We start from the raw sequence: 19,686 nt of genomic DNA, 5'->3' as shown, positions 1-19,686 counted from the left end.
TACAAACTAACAAAAACACAGGCATAACACACACTAACTACAAACTAACAAACACACAGGCACCACACACACTAACTACAAAAACAAACACAGGCACACAGGCACACAGGCACAACACACACTAACTAAAAACAAAACAAACACACAGTCTGCAAACAACAATACAGTCAAACAGATGTCGACAAACATCTAACAGCTTCCAATAATGTTGTCGTAACAAGTCCTCAGAAACATCACTTACTACCACTTGATAGGACATAGTCTGGACTGAGATGGTACCAAATATTACCATATCACTTTTCACTAAATAACAGCTAAATATCAACCCGAAACTGACTAATGTATTAACCAAATCCCTACTGACCATTACTTTGTAAACAACGAGGGGGAAAACAACTGTACATTGAACCATAGATGAATCTAATCAATGGTTATTTATGTACACTTTTCCAAAGCATTTAACATAGTAACCGTAGCGACTGTTTTGATATGCCATTAAGCCATACAGTATGGCAGAAGCATATATTATGTTGGATTGACATTCATATGCAATCTGTTGTGAGGTTATTCTTAGGTACTGTATGTTGCTGTGTCCTTGAGGATATCAGATCACCATGTTCTCCAATACAGTGTCATTACAGTATATCTTCCCCTGGAGAAAGAAGCCTTACACTCCTCATTCATAATGAGTGGGACTGACTGTAAACGAATGCTCATTAATCACACATTACATAAGATCACACGTGTAGGAGGTACATACACTCCTTAGACACACTAATTCCTGACATGCTTAGGAACCAACGCGCATCGTCCATCAACTACACTTAATGAAGTTGAAATATCTGACAAGAATTCCCCAGCAACGGTGAGAGGTACCTAATGAATGACACACAGAGCCCTTTACATGATTATCAGTCTCCAGTCCTCTCCATCACACCGGGGTTTCTGGACTGAAGTTTGACAGTGTAAATTCATCTGGGAGCAGCCAGAGCCAAAACTGTAATTTAGAGATATGGTGGTTCTGAGAGAATGCCGCTGACAAACCGCGTTGGGACACTGAGGCAAATCATACTCTTATCAAACCACTTTTTTTACAATGTCTCAATAGACTTTAGAGTAGAGTAAAAAGTAAGCCTTCAAGATGTGAGTACCAGTAGCTTCACGATGTGTGTACCAGTAACTTCAGAATGTGGGTACCAGTAGCTTCAGAATGTGGGTACCAGTAGCTTCAGAATGTGGGTACCAGTAGCTTCAGAATGTGGTTACCAGTAGCTTCAGAATGTGGGTAACAGTAGCTTCAGATTATGGGTAACAGTAGCTTCAGATTATGGGTACCAGTAGCTTCAGAATGTAGGTATCTGTCACTTTAGGATGTAGGTATCAGTAGCTTTAGGATGTAGGCATCAGTAGCTTTAGGATGTAGGTATCAGTAGCTTCAAGATGTAGGTATCAGTAGCTTCAAGATGTAGGTATGTATGTTTGCTTTCTTGTCACTTAGAGCCGTATTTGGACTTGAGACCTGTGCACTTAACTCACTTTTATACCTCGTGTTAACATGAATTAATGATTTAGGCGAGTTGTACACACTTATCTCATCTCTGAATCAGGCACATGGGGTGATAGATCACCTTACAGTGGATTGCCAAAGTATTCACCCCCCGTTTTTCCTATTTTGTTGCATTACAACCTGTAATTTAAATTGATTTCATGTAATGGATAAAAATGTCAAAATTGGTGAAGCATAACGAAAAAAATAGCTTATTTCAAATTATTATTATTATTTTTTAAAGTGGTGCATGCATATCTGTTCACCCCCTTGGCTATGAAACCACTAAATAAGATCTGGTGCAACCAATTACCTTCAGAAGTCCCATTAGTTCAATAAAACTGATATTTTTGACCATCAAGGAAAATGCTATGTCTGGCACAAAACCAACACCTCTCATCACCCTGAGGACATCACCTGTTTTTCATTGGCAGGGACAGGGAAACTGGTCAGAATTGAAGGAATGATGGATGGTGCTAAATACAGGGAAATTCTTTAGGGAAACCCGTTTCAGTCTTCCAGAGATTTGAGACTGAGACGGAGGTTCACCTTCCAGCAGGACAATGACCCTAAGCATACTGCTAAAGTAACACTTGAGTGGTTTAAGGGGAAACATTTAAATGTCTTGAAATGGCCTAGTCAAAGCCCAGACCTCAATCCAATTGAGAATCTGTGGTATGACTTAAAGATTGTTATGGGGGGGTGAATAGTTATGGGGTGGTGATAGTTATGGGGGGTGAATGTTATGGGGGTGAATAGTTATGGGGGTGAATTGGCTATGTTATGGGGGGTGAATAGTTATGGGGGTGAATAGTTATGGGGGGTGAATTAGTTATGGGGGTTTTTGAATAGTTATGGGGGTGAATAGTTATGGGGGTGAATAGTTATGGGGGGTGAATAGTTATGGGGGTGAATAGTTATGGGGGTGAATAGTTATGGGGGTGAATAGTTATGGGGGGTGAATAGTTATGGGGGGGTGAATAGTTATGGGGGTGAATAGTTAAATAGTTATGGGGGTGAATAGTTATGGGGGTGAATAGTTATGGGGGTGAATAGTTATGGGGGTGAATAGTTATGGGGGTGAATAGTTATGGGGGTGAATAGTTATGGGGGTGAATAGTTATGGGGGTGAATAGTTATGGGGGTGAATAGTTATGGGGGGTGAATAGTTATGGGGGTGAATAGTTATGGGGGTGAATAGTTATGGGGGTGAATAGTTATGGGGGTGAATAGTTATGGGGGTGAATAGTTATGGGGGGTGAATAGTTATGGGGGTGAATAGTTATGGGGGTGAATAGTTATGGGGGTGAATAGTTATGGGGGTGAATAGTTATGGGGGTGAATAGTTATGGGGGTGAATAGTTATGGGGGGTGAATAGTTATGGGGGTGAATAGTTATGGGGGTGAATAGTTATGGGGGTGAATAGTTATGGGGGTGAATAGTTATGGGGGTGAATAGTTATGGGGGGTGAATAGTTATGGGGGTGAATAGTTATGGGGGTGAATAGTTATGGGGGTGAATAGTTATGGGGGTGAATAGTTATGGGGGTGAATAGTTATGGGGGTGAATAGTTATGGGGGTGAATAGTTATGGGGGTGAATAGTTATGGGGGTGAATAGTTATGGGGGTGAATAGTTATGGGGGTGAATAGTTATGGGGGGGGGTGAATAGTTATGGGGGTGAATAGTTATGGGGGTGAATAGTTATGGGGGTGAATAGTTATGGGGGTGAATAGTTATGGGGGGTGAATAGTTATGGGGGTGAATAGTTATGGGGGTGAATAGTTATGGGGGGTGAATAGTTATGGGGGGTGAATAGTTATGGGGGTGAATAGTTATGGGGGTGAATAGTTATGGGGGTGAATAGTTATGGGGGTGAATAGTTATGGGGGTGAATAGTTATGGGGGTGAATAGTTATGGGGGGGTGAATAGTTATGGGGGGTGAATAGTTATGGGGGTGAATAGTTATGGGGGTGAATAGTTATGGGGGTGAATAGTTATGGGGGGTGAATAGTTATGGGGGTGAATAGTTATGGGGGTGAATAGTTATGGGGGGTGAATAGTTATGGGGGTGAATAGTTATGGGGGTGAATAGTTATGGGGGTGAATAGTTATGGGGGGTGAATAGTTATGGGGGAATAGTTATGGGGGTGAATAGTTATGGGGGTGAATAGTTATGGGGGGTGAATAGTTATGGGGGGTGAATAGTTATGGGGGGTGAATAGTTATGGGGGTGAATAGTTATGGGGGGTGAATAGTTATGGGGGTGAATAGTTATGGGGGTGAATAGTTATGGGGGGTGAATAGTTATGGGGGTGAATAGTTATGGGGGTGAATAGTTATGGGGGGTGAATAGTTATGGGGGGTGAATAGTTATGGGGGTGAATAGTTATGGGGGTGAATAGTTATGGGGGTGAATAGTTATGGGGGTGAATAGTTATGGGGGTGAATAGTTATGGGGGTGAATAGTTATGGGGGTGAATAGTTATGGGGGTGAATAGTTATGGGGGTGAATAGTTATGGGGGTGAATAGTTATGGGGGTGAATAGTTATGGGGGGGTGAATAGTTATGGGGGGTGAATAGTTATGGGGGGTGAATAGTTGCTCAAGTTGTTTTTGTTGTTTTCTTATTTCTTGTTTGTTTCACAATAACAAATATTTTGCATCTTCAAAGTGGTAAATCAAACGATACAAACCCCCCAAAATCTATTTCAATTCCAGGTTGTAAGGCAACAAAATAGGAAAATGTCATGGGGGTGAAAACTTTCGCAAGCCCCTGTAAATGAAGATGATTCAGACTGACTGTATACTCAGATGGCCCCTTCCCGAATGTTGTGTTAAATGCTCTACAACAAATCTTTCTTAGTGTCCAACAAGCTTTCTCTGCCCTTAACCTTGGTCTGAACACCTCCAAAACGAAGGTGGTGTGGTAAGAAGAATGCCCCTCTCCCCACAGGTGTGATTACTACCACTGAGGGTTCAGAGGTTGAGGTAGTCACCTCATACAAGTACTTGGGAGTATGGCAGGACGGTACACTGTGATTCTCTCAGCACATATCAAAGCTGCAGGCAAAAGTTAAATCTAGACTTGGTTTCCTCTATCGTAATCGCTCCTCTTTCACCCCAGCTGCCAAACTAACCCTGATTCAGATGACCATCTTACCCATGCTAGATTAGGGAGATGTAATTTATAGACCGGCAGGTCAGGGTGCTCTCGAGCGGCTAGATGTTCTTTAGCATTCAGCCATCAGATTTGCCACCAGTGCTCCTTATAGGACACATCACTGCACTTAATACTGTTCTGCAAACTGGTTATCTCTGTAGACCCGCAAGACTCACTGGTTTATGCTTATTTATAAAACCCTCTTAGGCCTCACTCCCCGCTACCTGAGATATCTACTGCAGCCCTCATCCTCCACCTACAACACCAGTTCTGCCAGTCACCTTCTGTTAAAGGTCCCCAAAGTGAACACATCCCTGGGTCGCTCCTCTTTTCAGTTCGCTGCAGCTAGCGACTGGAAGAAGTTGCAACATACACTCAAACTGGACAGTTTTATCTCCATCTCTTCATTCAAAGACTCAATCATGGACTCTTAATGACAGTTGTGGCTGCTTTGCGTGATATAATGTTGTCTCTACCTTCTTGCCCTTTGTGCTGTTGTCTGTGCACAATAATGTTTGTACAATGTTGTGTTGCTACCATGTTGTGCTGATGCCATGTTGTGTTGCTACCACGTTGTGCTGATGCCATGTTGTGTTGCTACCACGTTGTTGCCATGTTGTTGTTGTCTTAGGTCTCTCTTTATGTAGTGTTGTGTTTCTTGTTGTGATGTGTGTTTTGTCCTATATTTAATTTATGTTTAATCCCAGCCCCCGTCCCCACAGGAGGCCTTTTGCCTTTTGGTAGGCCGTTATTGTAAATAAGAATTTATTCTTAACTGACTAGTTAAATAAAGGTTAAATATATTTTTTTACAAATGAGCTAACTGATTGCATATCCATTTTATAGGAATTCATAGAATATAAAAAAAAAATATAGAACCTAGCATCTAATTTGGATCAAACTGTTTTCTAACAATGAAATAGGAATCCAAAGAAAGGGTAAAAAGCCTTTTCCACGGACCCCAACAACGAATACAAAGTATCAGTTCTCTAGGTCTAACAGTACGGAGGTGCTTCTTGGAGTATTATTTCTTCATCCTGTATTCTCCGTGAAATTGGTGATGTTTTTTCCCTGTTCAGAGAAATGAGTCATTGAAGTTGTTAGGTACAGTTGAAGTCGGAAGATAACATACACCTAAGCAAAAATATTTAAACTCAGTTGTTCACAATTTTTGATATTTAATCCTACTAGAAATTCCCTGTCTTAGATCAGTTAGGATCACCACTTTATTTTAAGAATGTGAAATGTCAGAGAATTAGTAGAGAGAATGATTTATTTCATATTTGATTGCTTTCATCACATTCCCAGTGGGTAAGAAGTTTACATACACTCAATTATTATTTGTTAGCATTGCCTTTAAATTGTTTAACTTGGGTCAAACGTTTCGGGTAGCCTTCGACAAGCTTCCCACAATAAGTTGGGTGAATTTTGGCCCATTTCTCCTGACAGAGCTGGTGTAACTGAGTCAGGTTTGTAGGCCTTCTTGCTCGCACACGCTTTTTCAGTTCTGCCCACAAATTTTCTATAGGATTGAAGTCAGGGCTTTGTGATGGCCAATCCAATACCTTGACTTTGTTGTCCTTAAGCCATTTTGCCACAACTTTGGAAGTTTACTTGGGGTCATTGTCCGTTTGGAAGACCCATTTGCGACCAAGCTTTAAATGTCTTGAGATGTTGCTTCAATATATCCACATAATTTTCTTACCTCATGATGCCATCTATTTTGTAAAGTGCCCCAGTCCCTCCTGCAGCAAAGCACCCCCACAACATGATGCTGCCGCCCCCGTGCTTCACGGTTAGGATGGTGTTATTCGGCTTGCAAGCCTCCCCTTTAAAATTGTTTCAACAGACATTTCTCCAAAAAGTACGATTTTTGTCCTCATGTGAAGTTGCAAACCATAGTCTGGCTTTTTTATGGTGGTTTTGGAGCAGTGGCTTCTTCCTTGCTGAGAGGCCTTTCAGGTTACGTCGATATAGGACTTGTTTTACTGTGGATATGGATACTTTTATACCGGTTTCCTCCAGCATCTTCACAAGGTCCTTTGCTGTTGTTCTGGGATTGATTTGCACTTTTCGCACCAAAGTACGTTCATCTCTAGGAGACAGAGCGCGTCTCCTTCCTGAGCGGTATGATGGCTGCGTGGTCCCATGGTGTTTATACTTGCGTACTATTGTTGTACAGATGAACGTGGTACCTTCAGGCGTTTGGAAATTGCTTCCAAGGATGAACCAGACTTGTGGAGGTCTACAATTTTTTTCTGAGGTCTTGGCTGATTACTTTTGATTTTCCTATGATGTCAAGCAAAGAAGCACTGCGTTTGAAGGTAGGCCTTGAAATACATCCACAGGTACACCTCCAAATGACTAAAATGATGTCAATTAGCCTATCAGAAGCTTCTAAAGCCATTACATCATTTTCTGGAATTTTCCAAGCTGTTTAAAGGCACAGTCAATTTAGTGTATGTGAACTTCTGACCCACTGGAATTGTGATACAGTGAATTATAAGTGAAATAATCTGTCTGTAAACAATTGTTGGAAAAATGACCTGTGTCATGCACAAAGTAGATGTCCTAACCGACTTGCCAAAACCATAGTTTGTTAAAAAGAAATGTGTGGAGTGGTGGAAAAACAAGTTTTAATGACTCCAACCTAAGTGTATATGAACTTCCGACTTCAACTGTATACTGTATGTCCCATCCTACATTCTGTTATTACCATGTTCTGACCACTAGATGGTGCAGCTCCAGTTTTTATTTTTTTTAGGCGTTCGGTGTGGGTTCCGTCGGTGGCTTTGGATTCCACATCTTACTCATCGTTAGACAACATTTTACTGCAAATCAGATGTTGGGTATATAATATTATATTATTATATTATATATTATATATATATAAATATGTAAATAATAATATAATAAATATGTAAATAAAATGGCCAATTTGGGTGCAATCAATTAGCTTAATCTCAGAGATCAAATTATATTTCAATAAAATAATGTTGCAGGAATGCTTATCTGTTTCTAACTACAGAAATGATTTCAGAACAATTTGAGATGGTGTGTGTCATGGCTTGCTGAAATGTGTTTGCTAGGACAGTGTTGTTGTGGAGTGTGGTTAATGTTGGACAGGGTGGTTTAAGACTATGAGGTGAAAACAGGCTTTTACCTCCCAAGAGATGACCAGTTCATGCCTGCGGCCGTTCCCTCCGCTGACGTTAGCTGGGACCACCGAGGGGACTGCAGGACAGAACAATAACACATATATTAATTATGCGAGAAATAGCACCTTTATGAGCAAATATGAATATAATAACCGTCAAAGCAAAGTAAACTTGGAGTCACGCGATGACATGGTGTGTGGTCCTCCTACTACGACACGGGAAACCATGTGGAAGTAAACTTGGAGTCACGCGATGACATGGTGTGTGGTCCTCCTACTACGACACGGGAAACCATGTGGAAGTAAACTTGGAGTCACGCGATGACATGGTGTGTGGTCCTCCTACTACGACACGGGAAACCATGTGGAAGTAAACTTGGAGTCACGCGATGACATGGTGTGTGGTCCTCCTACTACGACACGGGAAACCATGTGGAAGTAAACTTGGAGTCACGCGATGACATGGTGTGTGGTCCTCCTACTAGTCACGACACGGGAAACCATGTGGAAGTAAACTTGGAGTCACGCGATGACATGGTGTGTGGTCCTCCTACTACGACACGGGAAACCATGTGGAAGTAAACTTGGAGTCACGCGATGACATGGTGTGTGGTCCTCCTACTACGACACGGGAAACCATGTGGAAGTAAACTTGGAGTCACGCGATGACATGGTGTGTGGTCCTCCTACTACGACACGGGAAACCATGTGGAAGTAAACTTGGAGTCACGCGATGACATGGTGTGTGGTCCTCCTACTACGACACGGGAAACCATGTGGAAGTAAACTTGGAGTCACGCGATGACATGGTGTGTGGTCCTCCTACTACGACACGGGAAACCATGTGGAAGTAAACTTGATGACATGGTGTGTGGTTTAAATGCAGTTTATTAAGCCACACATGAAATAAGTTATGATGAACTTCACAGGGAGGTGAAAATGCACTGGGATCTTGATGCTCCTTTACAATAAATATCGAGGGTCTTATTCTGGTGACATGATCATCGATGCTTGACTACCGTTTGACACACACAAAAAAAAACATAAAGAACTATATGGGAGGTTGGACAAAAACAATACAAAATTTGCAAACATTTCCACAAACATTTCCGCATTTCCACAATGCAAACAATTCCACAAACATAAATGACATCACACTTGCTCTGTTTTTGTCTAAGTATGTTTTTGTTTGTTCAAACAGGTGCCATTAATACAGGTAACGAGTGGAGGACAGAGGAGCCTCTTAAAGAAGAAGTTACAGGTCTGTGAGAGCCAGAAATCTTGCTTGTTTGTAGGTGACCAAATACTTATTTTCCACCATAATTTGCAAATACATTCATTAAAAAATCCTACAATGTGATTTTCTGGATTTTTTCTCTCATTTTATCTGTCATAGTTGAAGTGTACCTATGATGAAAATTACAGCCCTCTCATCTTTTTAATTGGGAGAACTTGCACAATTGGTGGCTGACTAAATACTTTTTTGCCCCACTGTATATACAGCAGTATGTAGACACCCCTTCAAAATATATATATATACACAGCAGTATGTGGACACCCCTTCAACATATACTATATATACAGCAGTATGAGGACACCCCTTCATCCACTATATATACAGCAGTATGAGGACACCCCTTCATCCACTATATATACAGCAGTATGAGGACACCCCTTCATACACTATATATACAGCAGTATGAGGACACCCCTTCATACACTATATATACAGGACACCCCTTCATCCACTATATATACAGCAGTATGAGGACACCCCTTCATACTATATATACAGCAGTATGAGGACACCCCTTCATATTATATATACAGCAGTATGAGGACACCCCTTCATCCACTATATATACAGCAGTATGAGGACACCCCTTCATACACTATATATACAGGACACCCCTTCATCCACTATATATACAGCAGTATGAGGACACCCCTTCATCCACTATATATACAGCAGTATGTGGACACCCCTTCATCCACTATATATACAGCAGTATGAGGACACCCCTTCATCCACTATATATACAGGACACCCCTTCATCCACTATATATACAGCAGTATGAGGACACCCCTTCATCCACTATATATACAGGACACCCCTTCATCCACTATATATACAGGACACCCCTTCATCCACTATATATACAGCAGTATGTGGACACCCCTTCATATACTATATATACAGCAGTATGAGGACACCCCTTCATCCACTATATATACAGGACACCCCTTCAACATATACTATATATACAGCAGTATGAGGACACCCCTTCATCCACTATATATACAGCAGTATGAGGACACCCCTTCATCCACTATATATACAGCAGTATGAGGACACCCCTTCCTACACTATATATACAGCAGTATGAGACCCCTTCATCCACTATATATACAGCAGTATGAGGACACCCCTTCATCCACTATATATACAGGACACCCCTTCATCCACTATATATATACAGCAGTATGAGGACACCTCTTCATCCACTATATATACAGCAGTATGTAGACACCCCTTCAACATATACTATATATACAGCAGTATGAGGACACCCCTTCATATACTATATATACAGCAGTATGAGGACACCCCTTCATACACTATATATACAGCAGTATGAGGACACCCCTTCATCCACTATATATACAGGACACCCCTTCATCCACTATATATACAGCAGTATGAGGACACCACTTCATCCACTATATATACAGCAGTATGAGGACACCCCTTCAAACACTATATATACAGCAGTATGAGGACACCCCTTCAAACACTATATATACAGCTGTATGTGGACACCCCTTCATCCACTATATATACAACAGTATGAGGACACCCCTTCATCCACTATATATACAGGACACCCCTTCATCCACTATATATACAGCAGTATGAGGACACCCCTTCATCCACTATATATACAGCAGTATGAGGACACCCCTTCATCCACTATATATACAGCAGTATGAGGACACCCCTTCATATACTATATATACAGGACACCCCTTCATCCACTATATATACAGGACACCCCTTCATCCACTATATATACAGGACACCCCTTCATCCACTATATATACAGCAGTATGAGGACACCCCTTCATCCACTATATATACAGCAGTATGAGGACACCCCTTCATCCACTATATATACAGCAGTATGAGGACACCTCTTCATACACTATATATACAGCAGTATGAGGACACCCCTTCATCCACTATATATACAGCAGTATGAGGACACCCCTTCATCCACTATATATACAGGACACCCCTTCATCCACTATATATACAGCAGTATGAGGACACCCCTTCATCCACTATATATACAGCAGTATGAGGACACCCCTTCATCCACTATATATACAGCAGTATGAGGACACCCCTTCATCCACTATATATACAGCAGTATGAGGACACCCCTTCATCCACTATATATACAGGACACCCCTTCATCCACTATATATACAGCAGTATGACACACCCCTTCATCCACTATATATACAGCAGTATGAGGACACCCCTTCATCCACTATATATACAGCAGTATGAGGACACCCCTTCATCCACTATATATACAGCAGTATGAGGACACCCCTTCATCCACTATATATACAGGACACCCCTTCATCCACTATATATACAGCAGTATGAGGACACCTCTTCATACACTATATATACAGCAGTATGAGGACACCCCTTCATCCACTATATATACAGCAGTATGAGGACACCCCTTCATCCACTATATATACAGCAGTATGAGGACACCCCTTCATACACTATATATACAGGACACCCCTTCATCCACTATATATACAGCAGTATGAGGACACCCCTTCATCCACTATATATACAGCAGTATGAGGACACCCCTTCATCCACTATATATACAGCAGTATGAGGACACCCCTTCATCCACTATATATACAGCAGTATGAGGACACCCCTTCATCCACTATATATACAGCAGTATGAGGACACCCCTTCATCCACTATATATACAGGACACCCCTTCATATACTATAAATACAGCAGTATGAGGACACCCCTTCATCCACTATATATATAGCAGTATGAGACCCCTACATCCACTATATATACAGCAGTATGTGGACACCCCTTCATACACTATATATACAGCAGTATGAGGACACCCCTTCATCCACTATATATACAGGACACCCCTTCATCCACTATATATACAGCAGTATGTGGACACCCCTTCATCCACTATAAATACAGCAGTATGAGGACACCCCTTCATACACTATATATACAGCAGTATGAGGACACCCCTTCATCCACTATATATACAGCAGTATGAGGACACCCCTTCATCCACTATATATACAGCAGTATGAGGACACCCCTTCATACACTATATATACAGCAGTATGAGGACACCCCTTCATACACTATATATACAGGACACCCCTTCATATACTATATATACAGCAGTATGAGGACACCCCTTCATCCACTATATATACAGGACACCCCTTCATACACTATATATACAGGACACCCCTTCATCCACTATATATACAGCAGTATGTGGACACCCCTTCATACACTATATATACAGGACACCCCTTCATCCACTATATATACAGCAGTATGAGGACACCCCTTCATCCACTATATATACAGCAGTATGAGGACACCCCTTCATATACTATATATACAGGACACCCCTTCATCCACTATATATACAGGACACCCCTTCATCCACTATATATACAGGACACCCCTTCATCCACTATATATACAGCAGTATGAGGACACCCCTTCATCCACTATATATACAGCAGTATGAGGACACCCCTTCATCCACTATATATACAGCAGTATGAGGACACCTCTTCATCCACTATATATACAGCAGTATGAGGACACCCCTTCATCCACTATATATACAGCAGTATGAGGACACCCCTTCATCCACTATATATACAGGACACCCCTTCATCCACTATATATACAGCAGTATGAGGACACCCCTTCATCCACTATATATACAGCAGTATGAGGACACCCCTTCATCCACTATATATACAGCAGTATGAGGACACCCCTTCATCCACTATATATACAGCAGTATGAGGACACCCCTTCATCCACTATATATACAGGACACCCCTTCATCCACTATATATACAGCAGTATGAGGACACCCATCTTCATCCACTATATATACAGCAGTATGAGGACACCCCTTCATCCACTATATATACAGCAGTATGAGGACACCCCTTCATCCACTATATATACAGCAGTATGAGGACACCCCTTCATCCACTATATATACAGGACACCCCTTCATCCACTATATATACAGCAGTATGAGGACACCCCTTCATACACTATATATATATACAGCAGTATGAGGACACCCCTTCATCCACTATATATACAGCAGTATGAGGACACCCCTTCATCCACTATATATACAGCAGTATGAGGACACCCCTTCATACACTATATATACAGGACACCCCTTCATCCACTATATATACAGCAGTATGAGGACACCCCTTCATCCACTATATATACAGCAGTATGAGGACACCCCTTCATCCACTATATATAGAGCAGTATGAGGACACCCCTTCATCCACTATATATACAGCAGTATGAGGACACCCCTTCATCCACTATATATACAGCAGTATGAGGACACCCCTTCATCCACTATATATACAGGACACCCCTTCATATACTATAAATACAGCAGTATGAGGACACCCCTTCATACACTATATATATAGCAGTATGAGACCCCTACATCCACTATATATACAGCAGTATGTGGACACCCCTTCATACACTATATATACAGCAGTATGAGGACACCCCTTCATCCACTATATATACAGGACACCCCTTCATCCACTATATATACAGCAGTATGTGGACACCCCTTCATCCACTATAAATACAGCAGTATGAGGACACCCCTTCATACACTATATATACAGCAGTATGAGGACACCCCTTCATCCACTATATATACAGCAGTATGAGGACACCCCTTCATCCACTATATATACAGCAGTATGAGGACACCCCTTCATACCACTATATATACAGCAGTATGAGGACACCCCTTCATACACTATATATACAGGACACCCCTTCATATACTATATATACAGCAGTATGAGGACACCCCTTCATCCACTATATATACAGGACACCCCTTCATACACTATATATACAGGACACCCCTTCATCCACTATATATACAGCAGTATGTGGACACCCCTTCATACACTATATATACAGGACACCCCTTCATCCACTATATATACAGCAGTATGAGGACACCCCTTCATCCACTATATATACAGGACACCCCTTCATCCACTATATATACAGCAGTATGAGGACACCCCTTCAAACACTATATATACAGCAGTATGAGGACACCCCTTCATATACTATATATACAGCAGTATGAGGACACCCCTTCATCCACTATATATACAGCAGTATGAGGACACCCCTTCATCCACTATATATACAGGACACCCCTTCATATACTATATATACAGCAGTATGAGGACACCCCTTCATCCACTATATATACAGCAGTATGAGGACACCCCTTCATCCACTATATATACAGGACACCCCTTCATATACTATATATACAGCAGTATGAGGACACCCCTTCATCCACTATATATACAGCAGTATGAGGACACCCCTTCATCCACTATATATACAGCAGTATGAGGACACCCCTTCAAACACTATATATACAGCAGTATGAGGACACCCCTTCATCCACTATATATACAGGACACCCCTTCATCCACTATATATACAGGACACCCCTTCATATACTATATATACAGCAGTATGAGGACACCCCTTCATCCACTATATATACAGCAGTATGAGGACACCCCTTCATCCACTATATATACAGCAGTATGAGGACACCCCTTCATCCACTATATATACAGCAGTATGTGGACACCCCTTCATCCACTATATATACAGGACACCCCTTCATACACTATATATACAGGACACCCCTTCATATACTATATATACAGCAGTATGAGGACACCCCTTCATCCACTATATATACAGGACACCCCTTCATACACTATATATACAGGACACCCCTTCATCCACTATATATACAGCAGTATGTGGACACCCCTTCATACACTATATATACAGGACACCCCTTCATCCACTATATATACAGCAGTATGAGGACACCCCTTCATCCACTATATATACAGGACACCCCTTCATCCACTATATATACAGCAGTATGAGGACACCCCTTCAAACACTATATATACAGCAGTATGAGGACACCCCTTCATATACTATATATACAGCAGTATGAGGACACCCCTTCAAACACTATATATACAGCAGTATGAGGACACCCCTTCATCCACTATATATACAGGACACCCCTTCATATACTATATATACAGCAGTATGAGGACACCCCTTCATCCACTATATATACAGCAGTATGAGGACACCCCTTCATCCACTATATATACAGGACACCCCTTCATATACTATATATACAGCAGTATGAGGACACCCCTTCATCCACTATATATACAGCAGTATGAGGACACCCCTTCATCCACTATATATACAGCAGTATGAGGACACCCCTTCATCCACTATATATACAGCAGTATGTGGACACCCCTTCATCCACTATATATACAGGACACCCCTTCATCCACTATATATACAGCAGTATGAGGACACCCCTTCATACACTATATATACAGCAGTATGAGGACACCCCTTCATCCACTATATATACAGGACACCCCTTCATACACTATATATACAGCAGTATGAGGACACCCCTTCATCCACTATATATACAGCAGTATGTGGACACCCCTTCATCCACTATATATACAGGACACCCCTTCATACACTATATATACAGCAGTATGAGGACACCTCTTCATCCACTATATATACAGCAGTATGAGGACACCCCTTCATACACTATATATACAGGACACCCCTTCATCCACTATATATACAGCAGTATGAGGACACCCCTTCATCCACTATATATACAGCAGTATGTGGACACCTCTTCATCCACTATATATACAGCAGTATGAGGACACCCCTTCATCCACTATATATACAGGACACCCCTTCATCCACTATATATATACAGCAGTATGAGGACACCCCTTCATACACTATATATACAGGACACCCCTTCATCCACTATATATACAGCAGTATGAGGACACCCCTTCATCCACTATATATACAGCAGTATGAGGACACCCCTTCATCCACTATATATACAGGACACCCCTTCATCCACTATATATACAGGACACCCCTTCATACACTATATATACAGCAGTATGTGGACACCTCTTCATCCACTATATATACAGCAGTATGTGGACACCCCTTCATCCACTATATATACAGCAGTATGTGGACACCCCTTCATCCACTATATATACAGCAGTATGAGGACACCCCTTCATCCACTATATATACAGCAGTATGTGGACACCCCTTCATCCACTATATATACAGGACACCCCTTCATACACTATATATACAGCAGTATGAGGACACCTCTTCATCCACTATATATACAGCAGTATGTGGACACCCCTTCATCCACTATATATACAGCAGTATGTGGACACCCCTTCATCCACTATATATACAGCAGTATGAGGACACCCCTTCATCCACTATATATACAGCAGTATGTGGACACCCCTTCATCCACTATATATACAGGACACCCCTTCATCCACTATATATACAGCAGTATGAGGACACCTCTTCATACACTATATATACAGCAGTATGAGGACACCCCTTCATCCACTATATATACAGGACACCCCTTCATCCACTATATATACAGCAGTATGTGGACACCCCTTCATCCACTATATATACAGCAGTATGAGGACACCCCTTCATCCACTATATATACAGCAGTATGAGGACACCCCTTCATCCACTATATATACAGCAGTATGTGGACACCTCTTCATCCACTATATATACAGCAGTATGAGGACACCCCTTCATCCACTATATATACAGCAGTATGAGGACACCTCTTCATACACTATATATACAGCAGTATGAGGACACCCCTTCATCCACTATATATACAGGACACCCCTTCATCCACTATATATACAGGACACCCCTTCATCCACTAATATATACAGCAGTATGAGGACACCCCTTCATATACTATATATACAGCAGTATGAGGACACCCCTTCATCCACTATATATACAGGACACCCCTTCATCCACTAATATATACAGCAGTATGAGGACACCCCTTCATATACTATATATACAGCAGTATGAGGACACCCCTTCATCCACTATATATACAGCAGTATGAGGACACCCCTTCATCCACTATATATACAGGACACCCCTTCATACACTATATATATCAGCATTATGTGGACACCCCTTCATCCACTATATATACAGGACACCCCTTCATCCACTATATATACAGCAGTATGTGGACACCCCTTCATCCACTATATATACAGCAGTATGAGGACACCCCTTCATCCACTATATATACAGCAGTATGAGGACACCTCTTCATCCACTATATATACAGCAGTATGAGGACACCCCTTCATCCACTATATATACAGGACACCCCTTCATCCACTATATATACAGCAGTATGAGGACACCCCTTCATCCACTATATATACAGGACACCCCTTCATACACTATACATACAGCAGTATGAGGACACCCCTTCATCCACTATATATACAGGACACCCCTTCATCCACTATATATACAGCAGTATGAGGACACCCCTTCATCCACTATATATACAGGACACCCCTTCATCCACTATATATACAGCAGTATGTGGACACCCCTTCATCCACTATATATACAGGACACCCCTTCATACACTATATATACAGCAGTATGAGGACACCCCTTCATCCACTATATATACAGCAGTATGAGGACACCCCTTCATCCACTATATATACAGCAGTATGAGGACACCCCTTCCTACACTAGATATACAGCAGTATGTGGACACCCCTTCATCCACTATATATACAGGACACCCCTTCATACACTATATATACAGCAGTATGTGGACACCCCTTCATCCACTATATATACAGCAGTATGAGGACACCCCTTCATCCACTATATATACAGCAGTATGAGGACACCCCTTCATCCACTATATATACAGCAGTATGTGGACACCCCTTCATCCACTATATATACAGGACACCCCTTCATACACTATATATACAGCAGTATGAGCACACCCCTTCATCCACTATATATACAGGACACCCCTTCATATACTATAAATACAGCAGTATGAGGACACCCCTTCAACATATACTATATATACAGCAGTATGAGGACACCCCTTCAACATATACTATATATACAGCAGTATGAGGACACCCCTTCATCCACTATATATACAGCAGTATGAGGACACCCCTTCATCCACTATAAATACAGCAGTATGAGGACACCCCTTCATCCACTATATATACAGCAGTATGAGGACACCCCTTCATATACTATATATACAGCAGTATGAGGACACCCCTTCATATACTATAAATACAGCAGTATGAGGACACCCCTTCATACACTATATATACAGGACACCCCTTCATATACTATAAATACAGCAGTATGAGGACACCCCTTCATACACTATATATACAGGACACCCCTTCATCCACTATATATACAGCAGTATGAGGACACCCCTTCAACATATACTATATATACAGCAGTATGAGGACACCCCTTCATATACTATATCAGTGGTTCTTAACCTTGTTGGAGGTACTGAACCCCACCAGTTTCATATGCGCATTCACCGAACCCTTCTTAATTGGAAAAATAAAATATGATTTTATTAACTCAAAACATAGGTATATATTTTACTGGTGCACAAAATGAACTGTGCATCAACATCACTGTGTTCAAAGAACAAAATCATCAAAACATGATTTTCACACAAAAACAAAAACAAAATAATGAATATTTACTGCAAATCAGTGTGACTTCTGCTGTTGCCTTTCAGAGACCAGTTCAGAAATGTACGGCTTCACCTTGGCAAGTGCCATTCTCATGTCATTTTCACTACAAAGTCTGTTCCTTTTCTTCGTTTTTATGTCCAGCATCCTCGAAAAGGATTGCTCGCAAAGATATGTTGTAACAAACGGTATGAAAATCTCCAGAGCTTTCTTAGCAATAACAGGGTACGTTACCATTTGTTGACACCAAAACGTTGAAAGCGTTGTTGTTCTGAAGAGTTGCTGTTGAACCTGGCTCTGCTGAATTTCAATGATTTCATCGAGGTATTCATCATTGACATCTGTTGTCTCAACACTAAACGTGAACGGCTGTCTCACCCATGCTGGATATGACTCTCTTGTAGGGAAGTATCCGTCTAGAGACTTTGCAAGTTCATCTAAGTGCGTGTCAATTGCTTGCTTCAGTTCAGCGGGTACAGAAATGTCTCAGATTCCAGATACATCTTCGATCTTACTTACACAGTCGTCCAGCAGGGGAAAGTTTGCGAAGTTCTCGTTCTCTGTTCGTCGTTTCCATAACGGTCGCTTTTTTTGAAAAGCCTTCAGGTTTTCCTCCTCTTCGATGATGTTGACTCCACCTCCCTGCATCTTTTGATTGAGATGATTGAGAGCTGTGAAGATATCAGCCATGTACGCTAAAATGAGAATGAACTCAGGATTT

The 19,686-nt window shown here is 41.5% G+C and overlaps 1 protein-coding gene across 1 annotated transcript in view; it reads right to left on the bottom strand.

Moving 5' to 3' along the window:
* Nucleotides 1-19,686, bottom strand: part of LOC115124438 (contactin-5-like) — a 653,850-nt gene that overhangs the window by 78,790 nt on the left and 555,374 nt on the right. Inside the window, 1 exon segment of the mRNA XM_065024146.1 lies at nucleotides 7,874-7,944. Coding sequence (XP_064880218.1) covers nucleotides 7,874-7,944 — 71 coding nt within the window.

The sequence above is a fragment of the Oncorhynchus nerka genome, linkage group LG11 (assembly GCF_034236695.1).
Source record: "Oncorhynchus nerka isolate Pitt River linkage group LG11, Oner_Uvic_2.0, whole genome shotgun sequence".
Lineage (NCBI taxonomy): Eukaryota > Metazoa > Chordata > Actinopteri > Salmoniformes > Salmonidae > Oncorhynchus > Oncorhynchus nerka.
Note: the sequence above shows the minus strand (reverse complement) of the source record. Positions and strands in the feature narration are given on the sequence as shown.